The sequence below is a fragment of the Citrus clementina genome, unplaced genomic scaffold (assembly GCF_000493195.1).
Source record: "Citrus clementina cultivar Clemenules unplaced genomic scaffold, Citrus_clementina_v1.0 scaffold_5, whole genome shotgun sequence".
Taxonomy (NCBI): domain Eukaryota; kingdom Viridiplantae; phylum Streptophyta; class Magnoliopsida; order Sapindales; family Rutaceae; genus Citrus; species Citrus x clementina.
In genome coordinates, this window is record NW_006262201.1 from 20359591 (window position 1) to 20384294 (window position 24704).

General features: G+C 31.8%; 1 protein-coding gene across 2 annotated transcripts; it reads left to right on the forward strand.

Moving 5' to 3' along the window:
* The first annotated feature begins 17674 nt into the window (after window positions 1-17674).
* On the forward strand, window positions 17675-24458 carry LOC18040484 (dr1-associated corepressor). Of its 2 annotated transcripts, none has more exons than XM_006432304.2 (6): window positions 17675-17965; window positions 20486-20558; window positions 20644-20737; window positions 22808-22930; window positions 23006-23063; window positions 23530-24458. In XM_006432304.2, exons 1-6 carry the CDS (start codon window positions 17933-17935, stop codon window positions 24007-24009), a joined length of 861 nt encoding a protein of 286 aa, XP_006432367.1. In that variant the 5' UTR covers window positions 17675-17932; the 3' UTR covers window positions 24010-24458. The 2 variants fall into 2 exon arrangements, with proteins under 2 accessions (XP_006432367.1, XP_024040288.1); XM_024184520.1 differs by having other exon boundaries at window positions 17702-17965; window positions 20467-20558.
* The last annotated feature ends 246 nt before the right edge of the window (window positions 24459-24704 follow it).

Sequence of the window (24704 nt, forward strand, 5' to 3'; positions counted from 1 at the left end):
ACCAGAGACTTACAGACGTCGTCAACTTAGTTCACTTTTTATTTTTCTATTTTCAGTTTGTTTGATATGGTGAAAGTTGTTTATAAATAGAGTAATGATATAGCTACAAATTCTTGTACAAACTTATTTTGTACAAACTGATGTAGCATGATAAAATTGGTTGAATTAAATATTTTTTGGCTCACATGATTTATTTATATTATTTCATGATTTATTTATATTATTTTATATTTTCATTCAATTAATGAATTAATAACACGTTAGTTTGTACAAGATAAATTTGTACAAAATAAATTTGTACAAGAATTTATGGATATATCATCACTCTTATAAATATTAACTTACTAAGCAAGGAACAATTGGAAAACTAAAAAAATTTACACTTACGGTTTTGTATGACATGAGGTTAAAGTTGTATAAAATATCATCATTTCTTCCATTGAGCCTTGTGTTTGAAAATTGTGTTACTTTCCGGTGTATCTGAGCTTGACTGTGCGTGATAATTGTTTTTTTTTTAAATGTTTGCTCTAGTAAATATATGAGAGTTAATTGTGGCTATGATGAGACAATAAGGACATCGCTTGGGTCTACTGCAACTTTATAAGTTGTCTTTAGAATTTAGCTGTTTGTAATCTATGAACAAAAAGATTGGAACAACTGGATATTGGGCTTCAATATTTTATATATATATATAGGATCGAAGGATGGATGCGAATTAAGAAGATCTGCAATTTTAAACTCTAAATAATACAATTGAACAATATGGTTGTTCTTTGATACGCGGTTGATTGCTTTTAATTATAATTAAATTGGTACGTGGCTTGTTAACCATCAGTGCGGACCAGACTAGTGCCCATTCGGGTTCACCTCTGGAACTTACGTCGATGGATTCCCGCCGATATACTCTTTTAATTAATGCTTTACCAAATATGGATTAGATATTTAAACAAGCCTAGCAACAGATCTAAAGGCTCATATATAGTACTAGATCTGGTTCCCAGAAATAGCACTCTGATTGGATGGAGGGAGAAAAAAAGATACAACTGAGGATTGAGATCTGGTCTAGTTGCCTCAGAGGAATGTAACAATTTATATGGCAGATCTGATACAGATCAGTCTACAAAGCATGCATAAAATTTAAATTACTGAAATTTAAATGCTTTAAAATAAATTATGAAAATTAAAATGCTTTAAATTAAATTACAGAAATTTAAACATACAGAACTTTAAACTTATTATAAACTTTAAAAGGAACTACAAATCTTATATTTGATTTTGCTTTATTTTGTTCTTCTTTAAAGAACAGTATAGAAGAAATGGGAAATTAATCTGAAGACAGGAAAAATTCCTTGTTGTCTTCCGATTCCTGATTCCCAGAGAGAGAGAGAAAGAGAAAAGAAGAGAAGGAGAGGAAAGAGAGAGAGAGGAATTGGAAAATTCTGAGGAGTCTAAGTTTTCCTCCAGAATTATATACAAAATTTTTAATCTTTAACTGCAGCGAGTCTGTACCTTCTCCACTGTAGCGAAACTGTAGCTTGGAACAGTAGTCTTTGTTACGAAAATGAACATTCTTTTAAAAATACAAGTATAACTCGGGTGAAAAGACATGTGCGCTCTCACTTGTGTCCAGGGGACCACCCGAATGTACAAACATACATATATATAAGAAAGGAAAATACCTAAAATACAAATGTAAAAATAATTACAATGGGAGTGCGGAAAAATGAAAATTTACTCTTTTTTTTTTCAAATGATAATTATTTACAATGCTTTATCGGAGAGAAAATTTCAAAACAGTCGTCTTCATTTTCATGTCCAAGAGAAATAAATGGCTCTTCATTGCCTTCATCATCATCAGAGGAGTCGGCAACTGAAGATTTGAATCTTGATGTGAGGAGCTGCTCCATAACTTTAAAATATTCTTCTTCAGTTTTGGCGCTGGGCAAAAGAGATTGGGCTTTGGATTTTTGGGTAAGAAATATTTCTTGGGCTTTAACATCTTTGATGGTGGGGGGTAAGAAGCCTTTAGAACAGAGCCAATTTTGGATCAGAGTGTTAGTTAATTTGGTCTGTTCGTCAAACTTTGACCACCATTTTACTTTAAAGGCTCTTTGTAAAATGAGTTGGGCTTCTTGGGTATGATATCTGAAATTCCACATCCATACCCATGGGAGGAATAAATTTGTACAGAAACAGAGAAATGGGGGAAACCTTTTCTCGGATTCAGAAGGGATATAATGGGTTTTAAAGAGGTTTAAACAATGGGTGGCATTTGGAGTTAAAATCTGAGGAATTGGGCCAAAAGAGTTCCACCATTGTTGAAACCAATTAGGGAGGCTTTGAACGGTTATTTTTGAATTGAAGAAAAATAACCAGGAATGAGATTTCTTTGGGTTTTGTATGAAAAATGTGTTAAATCATGTTTGTTGGTAATTCCAATAGGAATAAGACAAACAATGTGGTAAACGCATTTGAAAATTTGGAGGGAAGCTTTTTTGTTTGTGGAGTTAGTCCCCCCACTGGTTTGGGCTCAAGACTTTCAGAATAGTAGCCGTGGAGTAGGCTGGATCTGAATGAGTTTCACTGAGAAAGAAATGCTTGAATTTTACAAACTCAGTAGCTTCTAAAATGCTTTGATAATAAGACTGGGGTTTTGTCAAATCCCAAAATTTGAAAAACCAGCCTTTAGGGAAAAACTTTGAAATAGCTTGAAAAGGACTAGTATGGTAAAAACCATCCTACATAGATAAAATATTTTGGAAATGAGTTTTATCAAACCAATCGGAAGTTTTCTTTAAAAGTTTTGGCTGGGAAAGAACAATTTGAGAAGATGAACTTTCACCAGAAATAACCACATTTTGAGAAGAGGGTTTTGAAATCTCTTTAGGAATATTTTCTTGAGGAGAAATTTAGCTTTGAGAAAAACTTTGTAGAGCGAGCATAAGCTCAGGGGATTTAGAAATGGATTTCCTCCATTCATTTATCTGCTCGTGAGAGGCAAGTGCTTTAGACTGGGCTTCTTGATCTTCTATTATGTCGATCCAAGACTTGATTGGCATGGCAGAAGAAAGTAATTTTTCTTTAGGTGGAGAGGTTTGGGAAGCTTTAGAAGGTGTTTGGGACACATGGTCTTTAAGAATCCCTTTCTCATTGTCTTTCTTTTTAGGCGGCATTTATCTGTTTTGGAGAAATTCTCTAGTTAGAAAATCAGGGATAGAATTTGTATCTCCTTTAATAAATTCAATATCAATATAAAAAACACTTAAAATAGCTTGCCATCGTGCAAAAATTTATTTTGATGCAATATTTTGAACATCTTTTTCTAAAACATGTTTTGCAGCTTTGCAGCTTTGCAATCAATTCTAAGTAAAAATTTTTGATTTAGTAAATCACTTTGGAATTTGAAAATGAGCAAAACAATAGAAAGAATTTCCTTTTTGATAGTAGAATAATTTTTCTGGCATTCATTCCAGTGGGCAGAAATGCATTGTACTATTTGTTCTATTTCATCTTCCTTTTGTTTTAATATGCCTCCATAACCTAAATCTGATGCATATGTTTCAACAATTTTAGGTAATGTAGGATTTGCAAGAAATAAACATGGAATGTTTTTAACATAATTTTTTATTAGTCTAACAGTTTTAGTATGTTCATCTGTCCAAGCAACGGGATTCTTTCTTAGCCTATCATGCAGTGGTTTAGACATCCTATTGATGTTGGGACAAAAATCAAGAACATAATTTAAACTACCTAGAAACCTTTGTAGTTGTGTTTTATCAAGAATTTTATCAGGAAATTTATCAGTAAATAAAAGGGATCGCTCAATAGGCGTAATAGTTCCTTTAGAAATATAGTGATCAAGGAATCTGACTTTTGTTTGAAACAATGAGACTTTAGAACTAGAAATGGCTAAGCCAGCCTTTCTAGTGGCAAGGTAAAAGGTTTTTAAATGTTTGGAATGTTGATCAATTGTTTGAGAAAAAATCAACACATCGTCTAATACATCTGTTTTAATATGCCTCCATAACCTAAATCTGATGCATCTGTTTCAATAATTTTAGGTAATGCAGGATTTGCAAGAAATAAACATGGAATGTTTTTAACATAATTTTTTATTAGTCTAACAGCTTTAGTATGTTCATCTGTCCAAGCAACGAGATTCTTTCTTAGCCTATCATGCAGTGGTTTAGACATCCTATTGATGTTGGGACAGAAATCAAGAACATAATTTAAACTACCTAGAAACCTTTGTAGTTGTGTTTTATCAAGAATTTTATCAGGAAATTTATCAGCAAATAAAAGCGATCGCTCAATAGGCGTAATAGTTCCTTTAGAAATATAGTGACCAAGGAATCTGATTTTTGTTTGAAACAATGAGACTTTAGAACTAGAAATGGCTAAGCCAGCCTTTCTAGTGGCAAGGTAAAAGGTTTTTAAATGTTTGAAATGTTGATCAATTGTTTGAGAAAAAATCAACACATCGTCTATATAAACTATGCAAAACTCAGAAAAAGGATTATAAATATCATTCATAATTCTTTGAAATTCTGAGGGTGCATTCTTTAGTCTAAATAGCATTACAGTCCATTCATACTGTTCAAAAGGAACAGTAAAGGCGGTTTTATAACGGTCTTTAGGGTGAATTTGAATTTGCCAAAAATCAGATTTCATGTCAAATTTTGAAAAAATAAAAGTAGAACACAATTTCTGGAGCAAATCTTTTTTATTAGGTATAGGATACCTAATCCATTTTAATGATTTATTTAAAGGTTTGTAATTTATTACAAGTCTTGGTGTTCCTCTTTCTATTTCTGAGTTTTTATTTACATAGAAGGCGGCACAAGACCAAGGAGATCTAGATTTTATAATGAGTCATTTACTCTCTAAGTCTTTTATCTCATTTGTACAGTGTTGTTCCAATTCCATGTTCATTTGGATTGGACGAGCTTTAGTGGGAATTTGTTTTTCATCAAAAGAATTTTCATAGGGCAAATCTACCAAATGTTGTTTTCTGTTTCAAAAAGGAGATGGTAAATCAGCACATATTTCTTTTTCAATGAGATCTTTAAAATCATAGATTTTTCTTTGTATGATGTCATTTTGTAATTGACTTTCAATTCTTTGTAAATTTAAATTATTTTTTAAACAAAACAAGCTTTAACAATATTTAAGTTTCTCGTTTTTGGTTTCTCAATAAAAGGGAAAACAAGTTTTTGATTTTTTGCTTTAAAAGATATACTATCATAATTAACAGTATACGGGGTAATGAGGTTTATAAAAGGGGTTCCTAAAATGACAGTATGGTGTATGTCATTTGTGAGAAGAAAAGATGTCCTAAATTCAAAACCGTTGTTATGAATAGAGGCGTCAACTTTAGATTTGATTTTTAACTTTGAATTATTAGCGGCTGACAATCTTTCTTTTGTTTTTTCAACATGAACAAAGACAGGAAGAGAATGAACATTCTCCTCCAACATCTCCTACGTTTTCTGCTGTTACAGAAAATGTAATTAATGTCATCGAAAAAGACTTTAAATTGAATAAAACTCTTCTCCATAATGATTTTTTTTCAGATAATAATAAAGAGAAAAGACTTTGATTTTTTAGACATTTTCTAAATCAAAGAAAAGAAATCCAAGAGACATATTATGAATTTATAAATTCACATAAAATTCATATATTGTTTTTTTATTGGTTTAAGATATATTCTTCAAATAACAACATTTCTTATCATTTTAAAGAGTCGAACCTTATTACTGTTAGGAAGAAAATTCCTGAGTGGAAACTTTCTGATAGTAAGAAAACCATAGAATCTGAACATCCACCTCTTAGGAGTTTAACTATTGATCACGGTGAACCTCCTGTTCAAATTAGAGCCTCACCTTACAAAATCCCTAAACTAAATGATTCTGATGCAAATTTAAATGGTATTATTCAACAGAATAATTTCTGTAATATTAACTTAAATACAATAGGAAAACAGTTGACTAGGATAGAAAGCCAATTCCGAAGGTCAACCATAGCTGTTTCTCCTATTAGCACAAAATCAGATTCTGACAAAAAGCTTAAGGAACCTATTTTCAAACCTTTTCAGGTTTCAAAAACTAGCCAAAAGCTTGTTCAAGAGTCAAAATCAGATTTTGCTAAAGCCATTAGAGACCAATTAGATAGAATAGAAGCTTCTTCTTCTTCTTCTAAGGTCCAAATAGCCCCTGATAGTGCCCAATCTAGCAAGATTGGTGTACTAGAACATGACAATGTTTCTATAGCCTCTTCAGATATAGAAGCATTTAAAGAAGAACCATATGCTCCTAATGTCAACAAAATTCATTGGGAATTAGCCTTACCTACTGTCAAGACTCCACCAGATCTAGCTATAGATAATAGACCGAGTACTTTAAATCAATCGCGATTTAATGCATATTCTGTCTATGAGTGGAATATTGATGGCATGTCTGAATACAACATCTTAGGATTGTTGCAACAGATGACCATGGCAGCTAATGCCTATAAAACACAGGCGGGAGCTTCTGATAGAGCCATAACAGAAATTCTCGTTGCTGGTTTTACTGGTCAACTTAAAGGATAGTGGGATCATCTTCTCACTAAACAGCAACAATTAGATATCCTAAATTCTATTCAAGTCGATGAGAATGGAGCCCCCATTCTTGATGAGTTCAATAGTCCAATTCAGGTTGCTGTTGCTACCCTGATTTTGACTATATCCCTTCATTTCATAGGTGACCCTTCGCACCTTAGAGATAAAAATGCCAAGTTACTACACAATCTGAGGTGTAGGAAACTTAGTGAATTCCAAAACTATAAAACCACTTTCTTTACCAGACTCTTCCTTAGGGATGATGCAAATCACATAACCTGGAAAGAGAAATTCATTGCAGGTTTAACTACCCTTTTAGGAGAGAAAGTTAGGAATTCCATTAAAGCCCTGTATGACAACCGTATTCCTTATGACGAGCTTACCTATGGTGAACTTGTCAGTTTTGTTAATAAAGAAGGTTTAAAGATTTGTCAAAATTTGAAATTACAGAAACGACTTAAATGGGAGCTTAGGAAATCTAAGCAAGAATTAGGCAGTTTCTGTAAACAATTCAACTATGACCCCTTTAAAACTTCCACTTCTAAAGATTGTAATGGTAAGTGTTCTTCAAAACCTTACAAAAAACATTACAAATCCAAAAGCCATAGGAAACCCTTTCAAGATTTAGAGGACTCTCTTATAAGAAACCTTCGAGGCCTTATAAGAAGCCCAACTTCTCTAAAAAGAAAGAGTTTAAAGCCAAGCTAAAAACCCCTTTTAACTACAAAGAAGCCACATGTTATAAATGTGGAAAGAGAGGCCACACTGCAAAGTTTTGCAGAATGAACAGAAAGCTCCATGAGCTTGGCCTTGATGAAGAAATTCTTTCTAAAGTTGTCAATTTACTTGTAGAGTCTTCTGACTCTGAGTCTTTCATGACGGGAGATAGTGTACCTTTACAGGTTGATGAGTTAAATGATTCTGAATGTGTTTCTTCTAGTGATTCCGACACTAGTGATTCAGATTCTTATTTAAAGAAAATCAATGTTTTGACCAAAGACCAAGAAATCTTTCTTGAGCTTGTTAAACATATCTCTGATTCGAATCTTCAAAAAGAATACCTTGATAAACTTTTAAAAACCCTGGATTCTAAAGTTCAAACAGAAACTTCTAAAGTTCAAATTGTCAAGAAGAATTCTTATGATCTCACTGAAATTTTGGGTACAAAGAAAACAAAGAAAACAACCCCTAATATCCAAGATCTTCAGAAAGAAATCAAATATATTAAACTTGAGATTAAAGAATTAAAAGAAAAACCAAAGAATGATTCTGAAACTATTCAACTTCTCTTACAAAAACAACTAGTTCAATTAGAAGATAATTCTGATAAATAAGTTGAATTCGATGGTGACAATGAACAAAACCTTGAAAACATTGAATCTGTACCCAATGATTTTCTGTTTATTTTAAAACAAATCACCACCAGAAAATATTTGATCAAAATCACTTTAATTTTTTCTAAAGATTTTAAAATTGACACCATCACCCTCTTTGACACTGGTGCCGATTTAAATTGCATCAAAGAAGATATTGTCCCTATAAAATTCCATGAAAAAACAAAAGAAAGATTGTCAGCCGCCAATAATTCAAAGCTAAAAATCAAATCTAAAGCTGACGCCTCTATTCATAACAATGGTTTTGAATTTATGACATCTTTTTTTCTTCTTACAAATGACATACACCATACTTTCATTTTAGAAACCCCTTTTATAAACCTCATTACCCCGTATACTGTCAATTATGATAGTATATCTTTTAAAGCAAAAAATCAAAAACTTGCTTTCCCTTTTATTGAGAAACCAAAAACGAGAAACTTAAATATTGTTAAAGCTTGTTCTGTTTACCAGAACCAAATCAATGTCATACTTAAATCTAAACAAAATAACTTGTTTTGTTTAAAAAAGGATTTAAATTTACAAAGAATTGAAAGTCAATTACAAAATGACTTCATACAAAGAAAAATCTCTGATTTTAAAGATCTCATTGAAAAAGAAATATGTGCTGATTTACCATATGCTTTTTAGAACAGAAAACAACATTTGGTAGATTTGCCCTATGAAAATTCTTTTGATGAAAAATAAATTCCCACTAAAGCTCATCCAATCTAAATGAACATGGAATTGGAACAACACTGTAAAAATGAGATAAAAGACTTAGAGAGTAAAAGACTCATTCTAAAATCTAGATCTCCCTGGTCTTGTGCCGCCTTCTATGTAAATAAAAACTCAGAAATAGAAAGAGGAACACCAAGACTTGTAATAAATTACAAACCTTTAAATAATCATTAAAATGGATTAGGTATCCTATACCTAATAAAAAAGATTTGCTCCAGAAATTGTGTTCTGCTTTTATTTTTTCAAAATTTGACATGAAATCTGATTTTTGGCAAATTCAAATTCACCCTAAAGACCGTTATAAAACCGCATTTACTGTTCCTTTTGGACAGTATGAATGGACTGTAATGACATTTGGACTAAAGAATGCACCCTTAGAATTTCAAAGAATCATGAATGATATTTATAATCTTTTTTTGAGTTTTGCATAGTTTATATAGACGATGTGTTGATTTTTTCTCAAACAATTGATCAACATTTCAAACATTTAAAAACCTTTTACCTTGGCACTAGAAAGGCTGGCCTAGCCATTTCTAGTTCTAAAGTCTCATTGTTTCAAACAAAAGTCAGATTCTTTGGTCACTATATTTCTAAAGGAACTATTACGCCTATTGAGCGATCGCTTTTATTTGTTGATAAATTTCCTGATAAAATTCTTGATAAAACACAACTACAAAGGTTTTTAGGTAGTTTAAATTATGTTCTTGATTTCTATCCCAACATCAATAGGATGTCTAAACCACTGCATGATAGGCTAAGAAAGAATTCCGTTGCTTGGACAGATGAACATACTAAAGCTGTTAGACTAATAAAAAATTCTGTTAAAAACATTCCATGTTTATTTCTTGCAAATCCTGCATTACCTAAAATTGTTGAAATAGATGCATCAAATTTAGATTATGGAGGCATATTAAAACAAAAGGAAGATGATAAAGAACAAATAGTACAATGCGTTTCTGCCCACTGGAATGAATGCCAGAAAAATTATTCTACTATCAAAAAAGAAATTCTTTCTATTGTTTTGTGCATTTCCAAATTCCAAAGTGATTTACTAAATCAAAAATTTTTACTTAGAATTGATTGCAAAGTTGCAAAACATGTTTTAGAAAAAAATGTTCAAAACATTCCATCAAAACAAATTTTTGCACGATGGCAAGCTATTTTAAGTGCTTTTTATTTTGATATTGAATTTATTAAAGGAGATACAAATTCTATCCTTGATTTTCTAACTAGGGAATTTCTCCAAAATAGATAAATGCCGCCCAAAAATAAAGACAAGGGGAAAGGGATTCTTAAAGACCTTGTGTCCCAAACACCTTCTAAAGCTTCTCAAACCTCTCCACCTAAAGAAAAATTGCTTTCTTCTGCCATGCCAATCAAGTCTTGGATCGACATGATAGAGGATCAAGAAGCCCAGTCTAAAGCGCTTGCCTCTCATGAGCAGGTAAATGAATAGATGAAATCCATTTCTAAATCCCCTGAGCTTATGCTCGCTCTACAAAGTTTTTCTCAAAGCCAAATTTCTCCTCAATAAAATATTCCTAAAGAGATTTCAAAACCCTCTTCTCAAAATGTGGTTGTTTCTGGTGAAAGTTCATCTTCTCAAATTATTCTTTCCCAGCCAAAACTTTCAAAGAAAACTTCTGATTGGTTTGATAAAACCCATTTCCAAAATATTTTATCTATGGAGGATGGTTTTTACCATACCGATCCTTTTCAAGCTATTTCAAAGTTTTTCCCTAAAGGCTGATTTTTCAAACACTGGGATTTGACGAAACCCCAGTCTTATTATCAAAGCATTTTAGAACCCACTAAGTCTGTAAAATTCAAGCATTTCTTTCTCAGTGAAACCCATTCCGATCCAGCCTACTCCACGGCTACTATTCTGAAAGTCTTGAGCCCAAACCATTTCTCAGTGAAACCCATTCAGATCCAGCCTACTCCACGGCTACTATTCTGAAAGTCTTGAGCCCAAACCAGTAGGGAGACCAACTCCACAAACAAAAAAGTTTCCCTCCAAATTTTCAAATGCGTTTACCACATTGTTTGTCTTATTCCTATTGGGATTACAAACAAGCATGGTTTAACACATTTTTCATACAAAACCCAAAGAAATCTCATTCATGGTTATTTTTCTTCAATTCAAAAATAACCGTTCAAAGCCTCCCTAATTGGTTTCAACAATGGTGGAACTCTTTTGGCCAAATTCCTTAGATTTTAACTCCAAATGCCACCCATTGTTTAAACCTCTTTAAAACCCATTATATCCCTTCTGAATCCGAGAAAAGGTTTTCCCTATTTCTCTGTTTCTGTACAAATTTCTTCCTCCCATGGGTATGGATGTGGAATTTCAGATATCATACCCAAGAAGCCCAACTCATTTTACAAAGAACCTTTAAAGTAAAATGGTAGTCAAAGTTTGACGAACAGACCAAATTAACTGACACTCTGATCCAAAATTGGCTCTGTTCTAAAGGCTTCTTACCCCCCACCATCAAAGATGTCAAAGCCCAAGAAACATTTCTTACCCAAAAATCCAAAGCCCAATCTCTTTTGGCCAGCGCCAAAACTGAAGAAGAATATTTTAAAGTTATGGAGCAGCTCCTCACATCAAGATCCAAATCTTCAGTTGCCGATTCCTCTGATGATGATGAAGGCAATGAAGAGCCATTTATTTCTCTTGGACATGAAAATGAAGACGACTGTTTTGGAATTTTCTCTCCGATAAAGCATTGTAAATAATTATCATTTGAAAAAAAAAGAGTAAATTTTCATTTTTCCGCACTCCCATTGTAATTATTTTTCCATTTGTATTTTAGGTATTTTCCTTTATTATATATATGTATGTTTGTACCTTCGGGTGGTCCCCTGGACACAAGTGAGAGCGCACATGTCTCTTCACCCGAGTTATACTTGTATTTTTAAAAGAATGTTCATTTTCGTAACAAAGACTACTGTTCCAAGCTACAATTTCGCTACAGTTGAGAAGCTACAGTTTAGTTACAGTTGAGAAGCTACAAACTCGCTACAGTTAAAGATTAAAATTTTTGTATATAATTCTGGAGGAAGACTTAAATTCCTCAGAATTTTCCAATTCTTCTCTCTCTTTATCCTCTCCTTCTCTTCTTTTCTCTTTCTCTCTCTCCCTGGGAATCAGGAATCGGAAGACAACAAGGAATTTTTCCTGTCTTCGGATTAATTTCCAATTTCTTCTATACTTTTCTTTAAAGAAGAACAAAATAAAGCAAAATCAAATGTAAGATTTGTAGTTCCTTTTAAAGTTTATAATAAGTTTAAAGTTCTGTATGTTTAAATTTCTGCAATTTAATTTAAAGCATTTTAATTTCCGCAATTTATTTTAAAGCATTTAAATTTTATGCATGCTTTGCAGACTGATCTGTATCAGATCTGCCATGTAAATTGTTACATTCCTCTGAGGCAACGAGACCAGATTTCAATCCTCAGTTGTATCTTCTCTTCTCCCTCCATCCAATCAGAGTGCTATTTCTGGGAACCAGATCTAGTACTATATATGAGCCTTTAGATCTATTGCTAGGCTTGTTTAAATATCTAATCCATATTTGGTAAAGCATTAATTAAAAGGGTATATCGGCGGGAATCCATCGACGTACGTTCTAGAGGTGAACCCGAATGGGCACTAGTCTGGTCCACACTTATGGTTAACAAGCCACGTACCAATTTAATTATAATTAAAAGCAATCAACCGCATATCAAAGAACAACCATATTGTTCAATTGTAGTATTTGGAGTTTAAAATTGCAGATCTTCTTAATTCGCATCCATCCTTCATAATTAAACGGTAATGTGATCACATATACAATTAATAAAAAAAATTTAACAGTAATGTGATCTATATGTTGTAGGGTATTTTGGCTTCTAATTTAAATGTCATGTACACGTCTGGGTGCCAAGGATCCTTATTTCTAGCAATATTTAACCCTCAACAGCAGGTGCTTTTAAAATGGTAGCTTTTATTTTTAGAGAATCACCGTATATGGATAGACAATTAGTAGTTTCTTTCTTTTTCTTTCTTCCTTTCCTTCCGTAAGTGAGGTGGCAAAATGATTAAACAAATCATATTTGAATTGAATAGTAAATGAATTAGGTCCAAACTCTACTAATTTGAATTTGATTCATTAATTAAATGAATATTTTTGGTTTGGTTCGTTTCATTAGTTTAGTAGAATTAATAAATGAATTGAAATGAATCTACATTCGCTTACTATTTGTTCATTCTATAATGAATTCATTACTAATCAAATTGAATATGAATTCATTTATAAAAGTATAATTAAAAATTCTACCAAGCTTTAACAGAGAAGATTGGAACTTAAGAAAAGAGCAAACAATATAATTTTTTAAAAAGATAGAAACAAAAAGAAAAAAGAGTACCTTTCACCTAGGGATGGTAAAAATTCCCACGAGGACGGGTACCCTCGGAGATTTTTTCCATTCGGGGAGGGTATGGGGATAATTTCATACCCAATTTCTTATTCAGGGAAGGGATAGGGAAATTTTTTTACCCAATTTCTTATTCGGGGAGGGGACGGGGATGAGGTGGAATCCTCATCCCCTATCCATTTCCCCATTTTAATTTTTAATTTTTAAAATTACTAGTAAATAAATAATAAAATTTGAATTATAAAATTATAAGTATTGGTAAAAATAAAAATGTCAAAATATTTATATTATTAAACTTTTAGGCCTAATTAACTAATTAAAGTTCTAAATTTTTATTTAGGACATTAAAAAGACCGGACAGATTCTATTAGCCCAAAACTTTTGTTTTAATTTTAATATTCATTAAATATTTTAAACTTCAATCTATTTTTTATTTATCTTAAATCTATTTTTTATTTATTTTTAGATGTTATAATTGCCCACAGCAAATCACAATTTTAATATCTAATCTAATCTAATATTTGCACTTGATTTGCTTCGACTTAACTATTGTGTTGTAAAGGGAATAGTCCACATTTATAAAGTGTCCACGCCACCATTGAAAAATTAATTTTGAATCTAAATTTGATTTTATTTCTAACAATTTTGTATTATGCTATTAATTTATTCATGATAGTTTGTATCACTTGCATGCTGCATTACTTACTAATTTAATGTATGTGACTTTTGTAATGGATATTAATGTAAGATATATTTCGAACTTTACTTTTATTTGAATTTTTTATTTTAATATGATTAACTCAAAATAGGAAACAAAAAAAATGTATTAGTTATTCAGGGATCAGGGACCCTCGGGGATCCCCTGTTATTATTCGGGGAGGAGATGAAGATTCTCTGAAATAATTTTGACGGGATGAGGAGGGGACGGGGACATACGCAAAATATCGGGGATAGGTACGGGGAGATTGGTCCCCTTCCCTCCCCTCCCCGTCGCAATTTATCATCCCAAATATTTAAAGTTAAAAAACGAGGTGATGTCTTTTCGAGGCCACCTAATCGCCACAATTAAATTGCCTTCTTAGTACTGCCTTCATTACCTGTTTACCACCATGTTCATTTTGGAATCACTTCACCACTTTGTCTCCACCCAGGTGGTGTTGATTTTATGAATTGATGTATAAATATATGCATAGGGGCGTTTTTTCGTGTTCCTAAAATACCTTATAATACATGATACATCAAATTCTAAAATTATTTCAATAGAGTAATTTTAAAATTATTTTCTTATGTTTTATTAGAACCTCTATAAATTAATATTCGATAAATTAATAATCTCTATTATATAATAAGTTATTACCGTCTTGTCTTGGGCCAATGGACTAAATTAATAACATAATATTTTTCTTAAAAAAATCTTATAAAACTTTGTGGTCTTGTTTAAATAATAAATTAATAATTTGCTAAAATTACAAATGTAGTTGACTATAATATATTAATTAATAAAATATGACTCTATTGTTACTTGCTTATATAAAATATGACTTTATTGTTACTTGTTTTTTTTCCTAAAATTTAAATTTAGTTAGATCTCATCTCTTATTTTTCTTATTGTATCTAGAAGTTCTAAGATTGACATCTCGAATTGTAAATTTATAATAAGAAATGAAGTGTTATTGATGTATGTTTATTGAATGGTAAATAACTCTGTAAATTAATAAATTATTAATTTATCTATTAATTGATAAATTATTAATTAATTGATTATTTAATTTCTCTTTTAATTAATAGATTTTAAATGGTCTTAGTCCTATTAATTTATAGAGATTCTACTAATATATATCATTCTAGCTTGCATGTTAAATTTTAAATTTGTTTATAGGGAAACTACGCCGATGATTAAGGCAAGTTCCGAAGTATTCAAAACCTTTTAAATTTATCAACCATCCACCCAAAAATTTGCATTATATATCAATTTTTAATATTGCCATTTTATGTGTGTGCGTGTGTGCGTGCACATGTGTGAAACAACATCATATTAAATGACTAAATTATCCTTATTACATAATAAAATTTAAAGGTAGCAAATGACATAATGAAAATTTTATGCATTCTACAAACTTTGGGTGGATTGTTGATAATTTAAAAAATATTTGTATATTCTCAAACTTTCATTAAATATGAGCGACAAAATTAATAATTCCTTTAACAATAGTTATTGTCCAAATATCCAACGACTACCTAACACTTCGTATTTTTCAAAAATACACCAAAACTTTTTTCTTTTGCAGTTTTTTATCTAAAGTCTACAAAATGCATCACTTTTATACTTTGCTATTAGAATTGTTAGAGGATTTAATAGAATATTGATAAATAATTATTTTGTCCTGAATGTAAAAAAAAAAAAAAAACCTATTGGTTGTTATTTTGGATAATTTTGGAATGTGTTGTTATTTTGAATTGGTAGGAATAAATTGTAAACTTTAAGTTCCTTATAACTAGTTTTATGTCGTTATTTTTTTATTGGTAGGAACACACTATAATATTTGAAGTTTCCTGTAACTGGTTTTATAGTTATTTTGATTAAGTTTTGAATAATTATGATTGTATTTATTGGTGATTTATTGTTGTTGAAGATTTGTTATTGTTGTAAAAAATATGTTATATAGGATAAATTATATGAACATGGATTCTTGATTTATGTTGTAAGTGAGGTATAAATTAGTAGGTTTGATGAGTCAATAGCTACAAAATGAAATTTGTTTTTTTTGTCATTTAGCAAGAATTAAATACTTTTTTACATTTAGAAGTAAAATAGTTATTTTATCAATATTTTGTTAAATCCTTTAACAGTGTTAATGAAAAAGTAGAAAAGTGTATTGTAAACTTTAAGTAGATAGCTGCAGAACAAAAAATATTTAGTAATTTTTTTATAAAATGTGAAACATTAGATGGTCGATAGATATTTACCCATAGTTATTTGATAAATGAACCTTATGTAATACCAAACATTTCCCTATCTTTGTAGCCGTGCACACACACACACACACATATTATTTCTAATATTCTTTTATTAGTACCTATCTCTTTAGATTAAAAAAAAAATTCTCTTTCAATTTTGATTATTTATCCATTATAGTATCGTATTAGATATTATATTTGACTGTTATTATTATAAATTGCCTTAAAAATAACTCATTATTATCTTATTCGTAATAATGATCAGGCAGGTAATATTTTAAACATTATACAAATGTCTTAGTTTTTTGTATGATAATGATAGAAGTAATGCTTTATGTATTAAGAATTATATAAACTTGTGTAATTTATGGTTATTCAGTCATTAATTTAAGGATAAAACTGTAACTCTAAATAAAACTTGGGGAAAATATCAAATATCACCATTTGGCAACTAAAAGGAAAAAAGACTTTTTACCCTTACAGTTTTGATGCAAATACTTATTTCATCCTTATTTTTTAAAAAATAATTCATTTCAATCCTACCACAATAGTCTAAAACACTTTCCTGCGAACTTACAATTAGTTTATTATATAATTTGTTAATGAAAAAATAAGATTTTCAATTAAATAGATGCAAATCATTTTAAAATAAAAATTTTAAAAATAATAAAATAACATTTAACTATTTGTATAAATTTAAAATTTAAGAATAATTTAATGAAGTAAAGATAACACTAAAGAATATGCTCTATATATGTAAATATGTTTGTCTGTGTTTTCATTAAATTTTGTAATGAAGTCTACTAAATTTTTTTAATAGATATGTATATGTAATAACAACAACAACAATAATAATTTTTTTTTCCAATTAAGGGTTAATGACCATATTAAAGTCAAGAATAAATTAAAAGATAAAAAAATACACTCTAATGCAGAGTATTTTATTCTGCAGTAGTATATTAAATTTGTATTTTTATGCCTTATCGTGTTTTTTTTTAAGTAAGTATAAGAGTCTGTATTTATTTTTAATAAAATAACAGTACTATTTATTTATTTATTTTTAACCATATTAAAATTAAAGACAAGCAAAAAGATAAAAAGAAAAAGAAAAACTCACTCTAGTGCCCATAAAATTTATATTTTTTATTTTGTCCTAAATATATATCTACATAGTATTTAGTATTATTATTGTTAATTTATTAATTATCCTAAAACTTTAAATTTATATAGAAAGTCACATGTTATTTAATTATATTTGATAATCTTATTTTAAAATAGTTTGTATCTCCTTAACTAAAAATTTTATTTTTTCTCAATGAATTATGTAATAAATTGATGATAAATTAATTTAACGGTGTTTTAAGTTATTGTTTAAAAAATAAGATAAAATCAGTTATTATTTAAATAATAAAGATGAAATGGACGGATGAGGGATAAAAGAATTTTTTCCTGCCGAAAACTTAAAGTAGAGGAAAAATAATAATAATAATAAAGGTCACAATCCACTTACGCACGTGTACTTTTCTTGAATAGGCAGTTGTAAACTTTTAGTCACTGTTCAGTGACTTTATCTTCCCATTATAATTTTATTTTATTTCTTAATTTTTTCCTTCTATTAGTTCGTCAAAGTTGTACGGACGGATATTCCGTTGTAACGAGACTCTGTATTTTTTCTGGGCAACAAAAAAGAAAATACTATCGGATCTGAGATGGGTTTTGTTTACTAGATTTTATGTGATCATTTTTTGCATGTTACCAATATTCTTTGGACAAAAATAAATTTAATCGACTAAGAATATAGTTTTTTTTTTTTAACTTTAATGCTCCAAATTTTTACACTATGAGGAAGAAGCTCGATACACGTTTTCCAGCTGTAAGTCTTCTCTTTCTCTCTCTTTTATTTAATTATTCTAGCTTAGTAGCTTAATTTACTGATTGATTGGTTGATAATTAGGATTTCTTGTTTTTTTTGCCCTAAAAGTTAGTTTATATATATTTTTAATTTTATTTTTTGATATTTGTGGGAATATTTGATCTGGGTCGGCTTTTCCTCGTAATTTGAAATTGGTTTCTTTGCTTGAATCGATATTTACTAAAACTTAGTTGTGGGTTCTCAGTTTTAGGGATTTACGGGGCATGGGTGATCTGGGTGATGGTTTGACCTAATTTTGGATTCTACTGATTGATTATGATGGTGGTGTGTTGTAAAAATTTTTTTATGGGAGGCTCAGTTTCGGGTGACTTATGTTACAAAATGACCTGGGTTTTATCTTGTTTTTTGTTTTAGATACTTGCATCGTAGGATTGTGGCTTCTAATGAAATAAAGTTGCTTTTTATTTTATGTCTAGGGTATTAATGGGGATCTTTGGTTACATTTGCACTTTGCCTGTTCATGATTGTGTAGGTTAAAAGTCAATTGAGTGTTACATAGTTTTGTGGGAGTTGTGTGGGGAATTTTTATGTTGCTTGTGTGTTTGGGGGTCTATTTAGTGGTTTAGTTCTGAAGCCGGTAGGTGTCACATTCTTAGGGATGTCATGGGGTTTTTAATTTGCTTTTGTTTCGTGGAAGATATCGGTTTTATCCCATAACTATGATTAACATGTAAATTATATTGGACGTATGATTTCCTTGTTGTTAGAGCCTTTTTGCATACTTGTTTTTGGAGATGAGAATATCTGTATTTCTCCGTTAGTGCATCTCTGTTGCCACTCTCTTTTTTAAGGATAGAATGACAGAATTACGTTATTAGAGTTCCATTTTATGTTACCTTGACTTGGCTTTTTTGGACATAGAATAGATCAATTTTCCATCCACCAAATTACTCAAATTAAGTTTGGGTTTCACGCATTTGGTAACATTTGATCTGAGGACTTTAGCCTGTTATGCATGTATGGTTCCCCTCCTTTCTATGTTATATTTTGCATGGTGCATCGTGCCTTAATTTTCTATAGATAGGTCAATGTTTTCATCAAACCTTTTGCCTTATCTTTCTATAAATAGGTCAACGTTTACGTCAAACTTTCCACCTGCTTGAGTAGCCTGTAGCTTGATTAAATTGAAAAATTTTGTGTAGCAGAAATATTGAAACTTTATTGCTGCTTTTAATCTCTGTTTTATGCTTGGAATAGGTTGATCATTTTACGAGGTTTGAAGTGGGTTGGAAGTTTCTTGTCATATGACTCTAGCCTTGTTGGCTGAGTTGGGATGTTGCTTTGTAATAGAAATCATTGTGGGAGTCTATGCATTTGTGTTAGACATAGACATGGCGCCTGGGTCTTGTGTCAATATTTTGTAAACATACTTTATCCTATTCTATTTCAGGGCTTTTGTTGTAAGGGATCATATTTATTTCTTTCATTTCATCTAGCCTCATTAAGTTATTGAGGCTTTTGAGATTGAGTTAGCACTGACTTTATATCAAATCTGAGACTTATCAAGAAATGATCGAATCAGGTCTCTACTGAAGAGTTAAATATCTGATAACGGTCGGTGATAACATAGTCATCTTGAGAATATTTGCAAAGCATATGGTATTGACTAGATGGCATTGGTCAGTATGTAGCAAGTTTTGAACTCAGTCTCCAGTGTTGTGCTTGGAGGCTTCAGTTACCAAATTAGTTCATGTCAATTAGATGTTGAGCTGGAGATAATTTTAATTGAAAACAATTTTTTGCTAGTAGGCTTTCTGGAATACATGTAGAGGCTCGAGTTTCTAGGTTTTTGTTTGCTTAGATGGAGGGATGACAATCTTGTCTGCAGAATAGGCAGCCTTTTTGTTTGCCCTGCTACTCTCTAAAATATCTTTACTGCTGAGAACCTAACCAAGAGGAGGGAGGATTGTTGAGAACTACTGCTATATGTTTTAGTGAAATAGTGGAAGTTTGTTATTCAATTGTTGTTTTCATTGTGAGATTGTTTGAAAGATTTGGACGCAATCTTTTCTTTGTTTGGCTTGGGATGGAGTTTTTGTGTTGTGGAGGTTGTTGGCACTGTTATCTGTGGTGATAACACAGAAATGTAGCTTGGAAGACTGCTCCTATTTGATTGAGTTAGTGCTTTGGAATGAAAGGAGTGGCTGACCTTTGAGAGTATCTTCAATCGTTGTCATGACTTGAATCTGACTTATTAGAAGTTTATTTGGCTCTTTGGAAGGCTTCACTATTTGGTTCTTTGGCAGCGTCCCCTTTCCTTTGGCCACTTATATTGTTGATTTTCTTAGAATTTCTCCTTCCTTAAGTTTTCCTTTCCTTGTCGCTCCGCACTCACGATTTTTAGAGGGCACTGAAATTGAAAATTATCTTTACCTGTCCCTGTTATTTTTTATCTGCTGTTACTTTCATTATGTGACTTAGTCTTGTAATCTGACAAATAGGATTAAAAAAAATGTGCAGGCTCGAATTAAAAAGATAATGCAAGCTGATGAGGATGTTGGGAAGATAGCATTGGCTGTCCCTGTTCTAGTTTGTAAGTAGCCGTGGCTGCTTGGCCTTATTTTCTTGCAACATCAATGCTTTTGTGTTATTTATTCTCTTTTTGGGTATTCTTGTAGCAAAAGCTTTGGAATTATTTTTGCAAGACCTCTGTGATCGTACATATGAGATAACCCTTCAGAGAGGAGCAAAGACAATGAGTTCCTTGCATTTGTAAGTGTCAATAACCTTCCTTTGCTCAATTCTTTTCTTCTTTAGCTGTAAATGTGATTAATATGTGAACTTGAAGTTGGACTCTGTATTTCAAGATGTTCTCGTCAGTATCAATTGTTAGGTTCTTGGGGATTGTTACATTCCCCTTTGTTTTGTACGAGAAACTTTAGATTAATAGAGGGACTAATTAAATATAGACTTCAATTGTTATGTAGTTGCCGGGGAAAAAAAAAATGTAGTTGCTGAATAAATCATCGATCGAGGTATATGATCTAAAGCTTTTGCCTTAATGTCAGATGTAGCAGAATAATAAGTTGTGTAAGGCAAATTGCAGATTAATACTTTTGTTTAATTCTTGAGTTTCAGGTAAAAGGAAATGTTTATACAATTGTCCACATGGCAAAGAATCTTCTGTAGATAAATTGCATTTAAAAGTACTCGTTTATCCTTTTTGCTTCTACTTTTAAATTCCTGAAGAATTACTTACCTGCTAGGCCATTGAAATTTGTGAAAAAATGGTTAAAAAAAATGGCCTACTAACTGTGATTGTTTCTCAGAACTAAATTATCATTAAAGGTCAGTTTCTGGTGTGTATGGTTCCACTATGCCTTGATGTCTTGGTCACTTGTATCACAGCTGAGTGCATGAGAAGTATTCTGATTCTTGCATATGTTTGACTGAGGAGGTAACTATAGTTGGTGTTTTTTGTTTCACGGGATGTTATGTCGTGAATCATGAATTGTTTGAGGTCTTTTTTACACATATAAATGACTTCTTATTGTGTCATGCAATGTAACTTACCCAGAATTAGAAAATTGGTAAAGTAGAAAAGAAGAGACTAGATTTGATCTTAGCTTTCTCTGACAAACATTTATGAGTTTTTCCTTCATAAGAATTATCAATATGTTTGATAATAGCACCTACCAGCCAAAAGTATGATAAGATAACTGAGTCAATTTGATAATTAACCACAGGAAGCGGTTCTTTATTTGAGAAATGTGCATATCGAGCTGGTAATATATTTGAGATTGATAGCGCAACATGTTAATGTTGTTTGATGGAATCAATAATATTCATGAAGTTAATCTGTGCAATGCAAAAAGCTTGAAGTCAGATGCCTTGAATAATGAATTAATTAATGTTTTTTTTTTTAAAGTTATCTTCCAAGACTCTTTTATCTGATTTGAGTCATTTGTCTCTGGTTTATGTCTGCTTGTGATCAACAATTCTTCATTTTGCTTCAATGTTTCAGAGTATGATCGAAGCCTGTATAATGAGATTCAATTAAACTAGGCATAGTTCTTCATAGTTATACCGTATGAAGAATCTGTCTAATATTAAATGGCGGGCAGTAGTCAACTTTTCTTAGCATGCTTTATCCTTGCTAGGGCAACTTAACATGGTGTCAGAGCTAAATTGACTTAATCTTGTGTTCAGTCTCCTTGTTGAATTAATTAATTTATGAAATTGGGGAATGGTAAAATTGTGCTAGCCACTTAAAAGAAAGTGATGGAGAAATTGTGTAAGACTGGCAGCCTCAAAGCTGTAAGAATTCAGGAGTATTTGGGGGCTATATATATGAAGAGAAAACCTCTTATTAGTGGAAAGCAGTTTACAAATAGAGGATGTGTGTTGAGGCAACATTATTATGGCCCCGCTTGCTACTACGGTGCTGTAGAAAAAATGCTGCTTTTAAATACTAATTTTTACAAAAGTAGCAAATATATTGTAGATTTTTCATCATATGACTGTAGGATCAAATCAACATAGCTTCCAAGTCATAGCAGCCACTGTTTACCAAACAATTAAGTTCTATAACTTTTAAGTTACAGTTGCCCAACCTCAATACCAAAAAGACCATATATATGTACAGCTGATAAATGGTTTTTGCAACTCTCTTTACTGTGATCAAACCTTTATTCTTTTACTACATTTACTTTTTCTTTTCTAGAGCTTAGCAAAAAGTATTTTTCCCCATTTAAGCTGTTCTTGGACAAGTGCATTTGTCATACACTTAATGGTAATGATCTCTACATTTTGATCCAACTTAACTATCCTGCTACACTGCAGAAAACATTGTGTTCAGAGCTATAATGTGTTTGATTTTCTGAGGGATATTGTCAGCCGAGTTCCAGACTATAGTCATGGTCATTCTGATGCTACTTCTGAGGATCGATCCATTTCTAAGAGAAGGTTAGGATGACGTGGTTCTTTTTGCTTTCCCCTGTTCATGTTTCTATATTTACTTATCGGCATTTATTCCTCCAGGAAAGCTGCTGGTGATGAATGCAATGACAGTGATGAAGAGTCAAAGAGGAGCAGGATGGTGAGATAGTCCTTTATATATATGTACATATATAAAGCGGAATATCTTTTGCCATTCCTTTTTTCAATCACATGTTTATCTGTGCTTGTTTATCTTTGAGACCAACTTAATTTATGAATGATTATCATAATTTTTTTTTTCACATAAAAGAGTGAGAGAAAGAGAAGATTTCCTGATAGTAACTCACATCTATCTCTAGGTTCCTTTTGGTCATTATTTCCTCTTTGTAATTTTTTCCAAAGTTTACAACGCAGGAAGCCAGGAAGCGTTGTCAAACAAAGAGGAAACTCAAGTTTAGATGATATCATGTTTTCTATCGTCAATCTATTTAATTTCCAGGATGAACTTTTAAGGTTTACTTAAGATATCTTATTTCCACATAAAGATGGACATTAAAAGTAGGCTTTTAGTTTCTCAAGTGGCTGGAAAATGGGTTTAAGCTATTTTTTTCCTTTATTCCTCACAGCATGAGATGGGCCATGTTACTGGCAGTGGCAGAGGGAGGGGCCGGGGTCGAGGAAGAGGCCGTGGACGAGGTGCTCGACATTTAGAAAGAGAGTCTTCTCATCGTGAGGTCGAGCCTGAACCCCGTACAGCTCCACAGCATGGCGCTAGTGATAATTCAAACTCCACAATGTTGGTGGATAATGCCTCTGAGTCAAAGGAACAGCCAAAGGAAAATGTCATAGCCAGTGATGGTGTTAATCCTGCTACTAGAAATTTTGATCTGAATGCTGATTTAGATGAGAATGTGGACACAAAGACTGCAGCTCCTGCAGCACCAACCCAACCCTCATCAGCAGGGCCTTCTGAGGAGACCAAACATGAAGAATATCCAGGTTGGTCTCTTTCGGAAATGGATAGGATGGCCATCGACCCTCTTCAGATTGCAAACCTCAGCAGAAGGATAGATGAGGAAGAGGAAGATTACGATGAAGAAGGGTAATTATGAAGTCAAGGCTTCGCAAGAAGGTTAGTCATTCAGATCAGATTAATGTGTAGTAGACAGACAAGAGAAAGACACAACGTAGTTGCAAGCATAGCGATGGCCTACAAGACACAGAATGAATATACGCTCTCCGTAGTTCTCCTTAGAAATGGCTGCTATGTTTTATCTCTCTCTTTTCCTTCTGGTTCTTTGCCACCTTGCGAATTTTATTTGATACCATTTTCTAACTACCTTTTCCATAACTAGACTTGCACTAGATTTATGCACTTCAACTATGTAATGTAGCAGGAAATTGGCAGCCTTGCTAGTAGTAAATCTTTTACTTGTTCTGATTTGTCTATTAGTCTTTTACTCAGCCGTTGAAAGATGGAGTTGTGTTCCTGTTCTTGCATTTTACTTGTATTGCGGAATGCAGAATGTGCGAATGCCATGAGATTTCTTATGCACTTCCCTTATCATTTACTCTATTTTTGTCGCATTTGTTTTCCCAGAATTTTTTAAATTAGAGTATTTGACAGCAGTCGATTAAAAGAAACACCACTTTAAGCACCATTACTGGATAAAATTTTTGATTTTCTCAAGTTACCAGCATGGTGTTGGGCTTTTGACTGTGTGTACCAAATGAGTGTTTTATTTCTCCAATTGAGCACAAATTTTTGCTATGTACTCGACGAGCTGCACTTACATTCTTC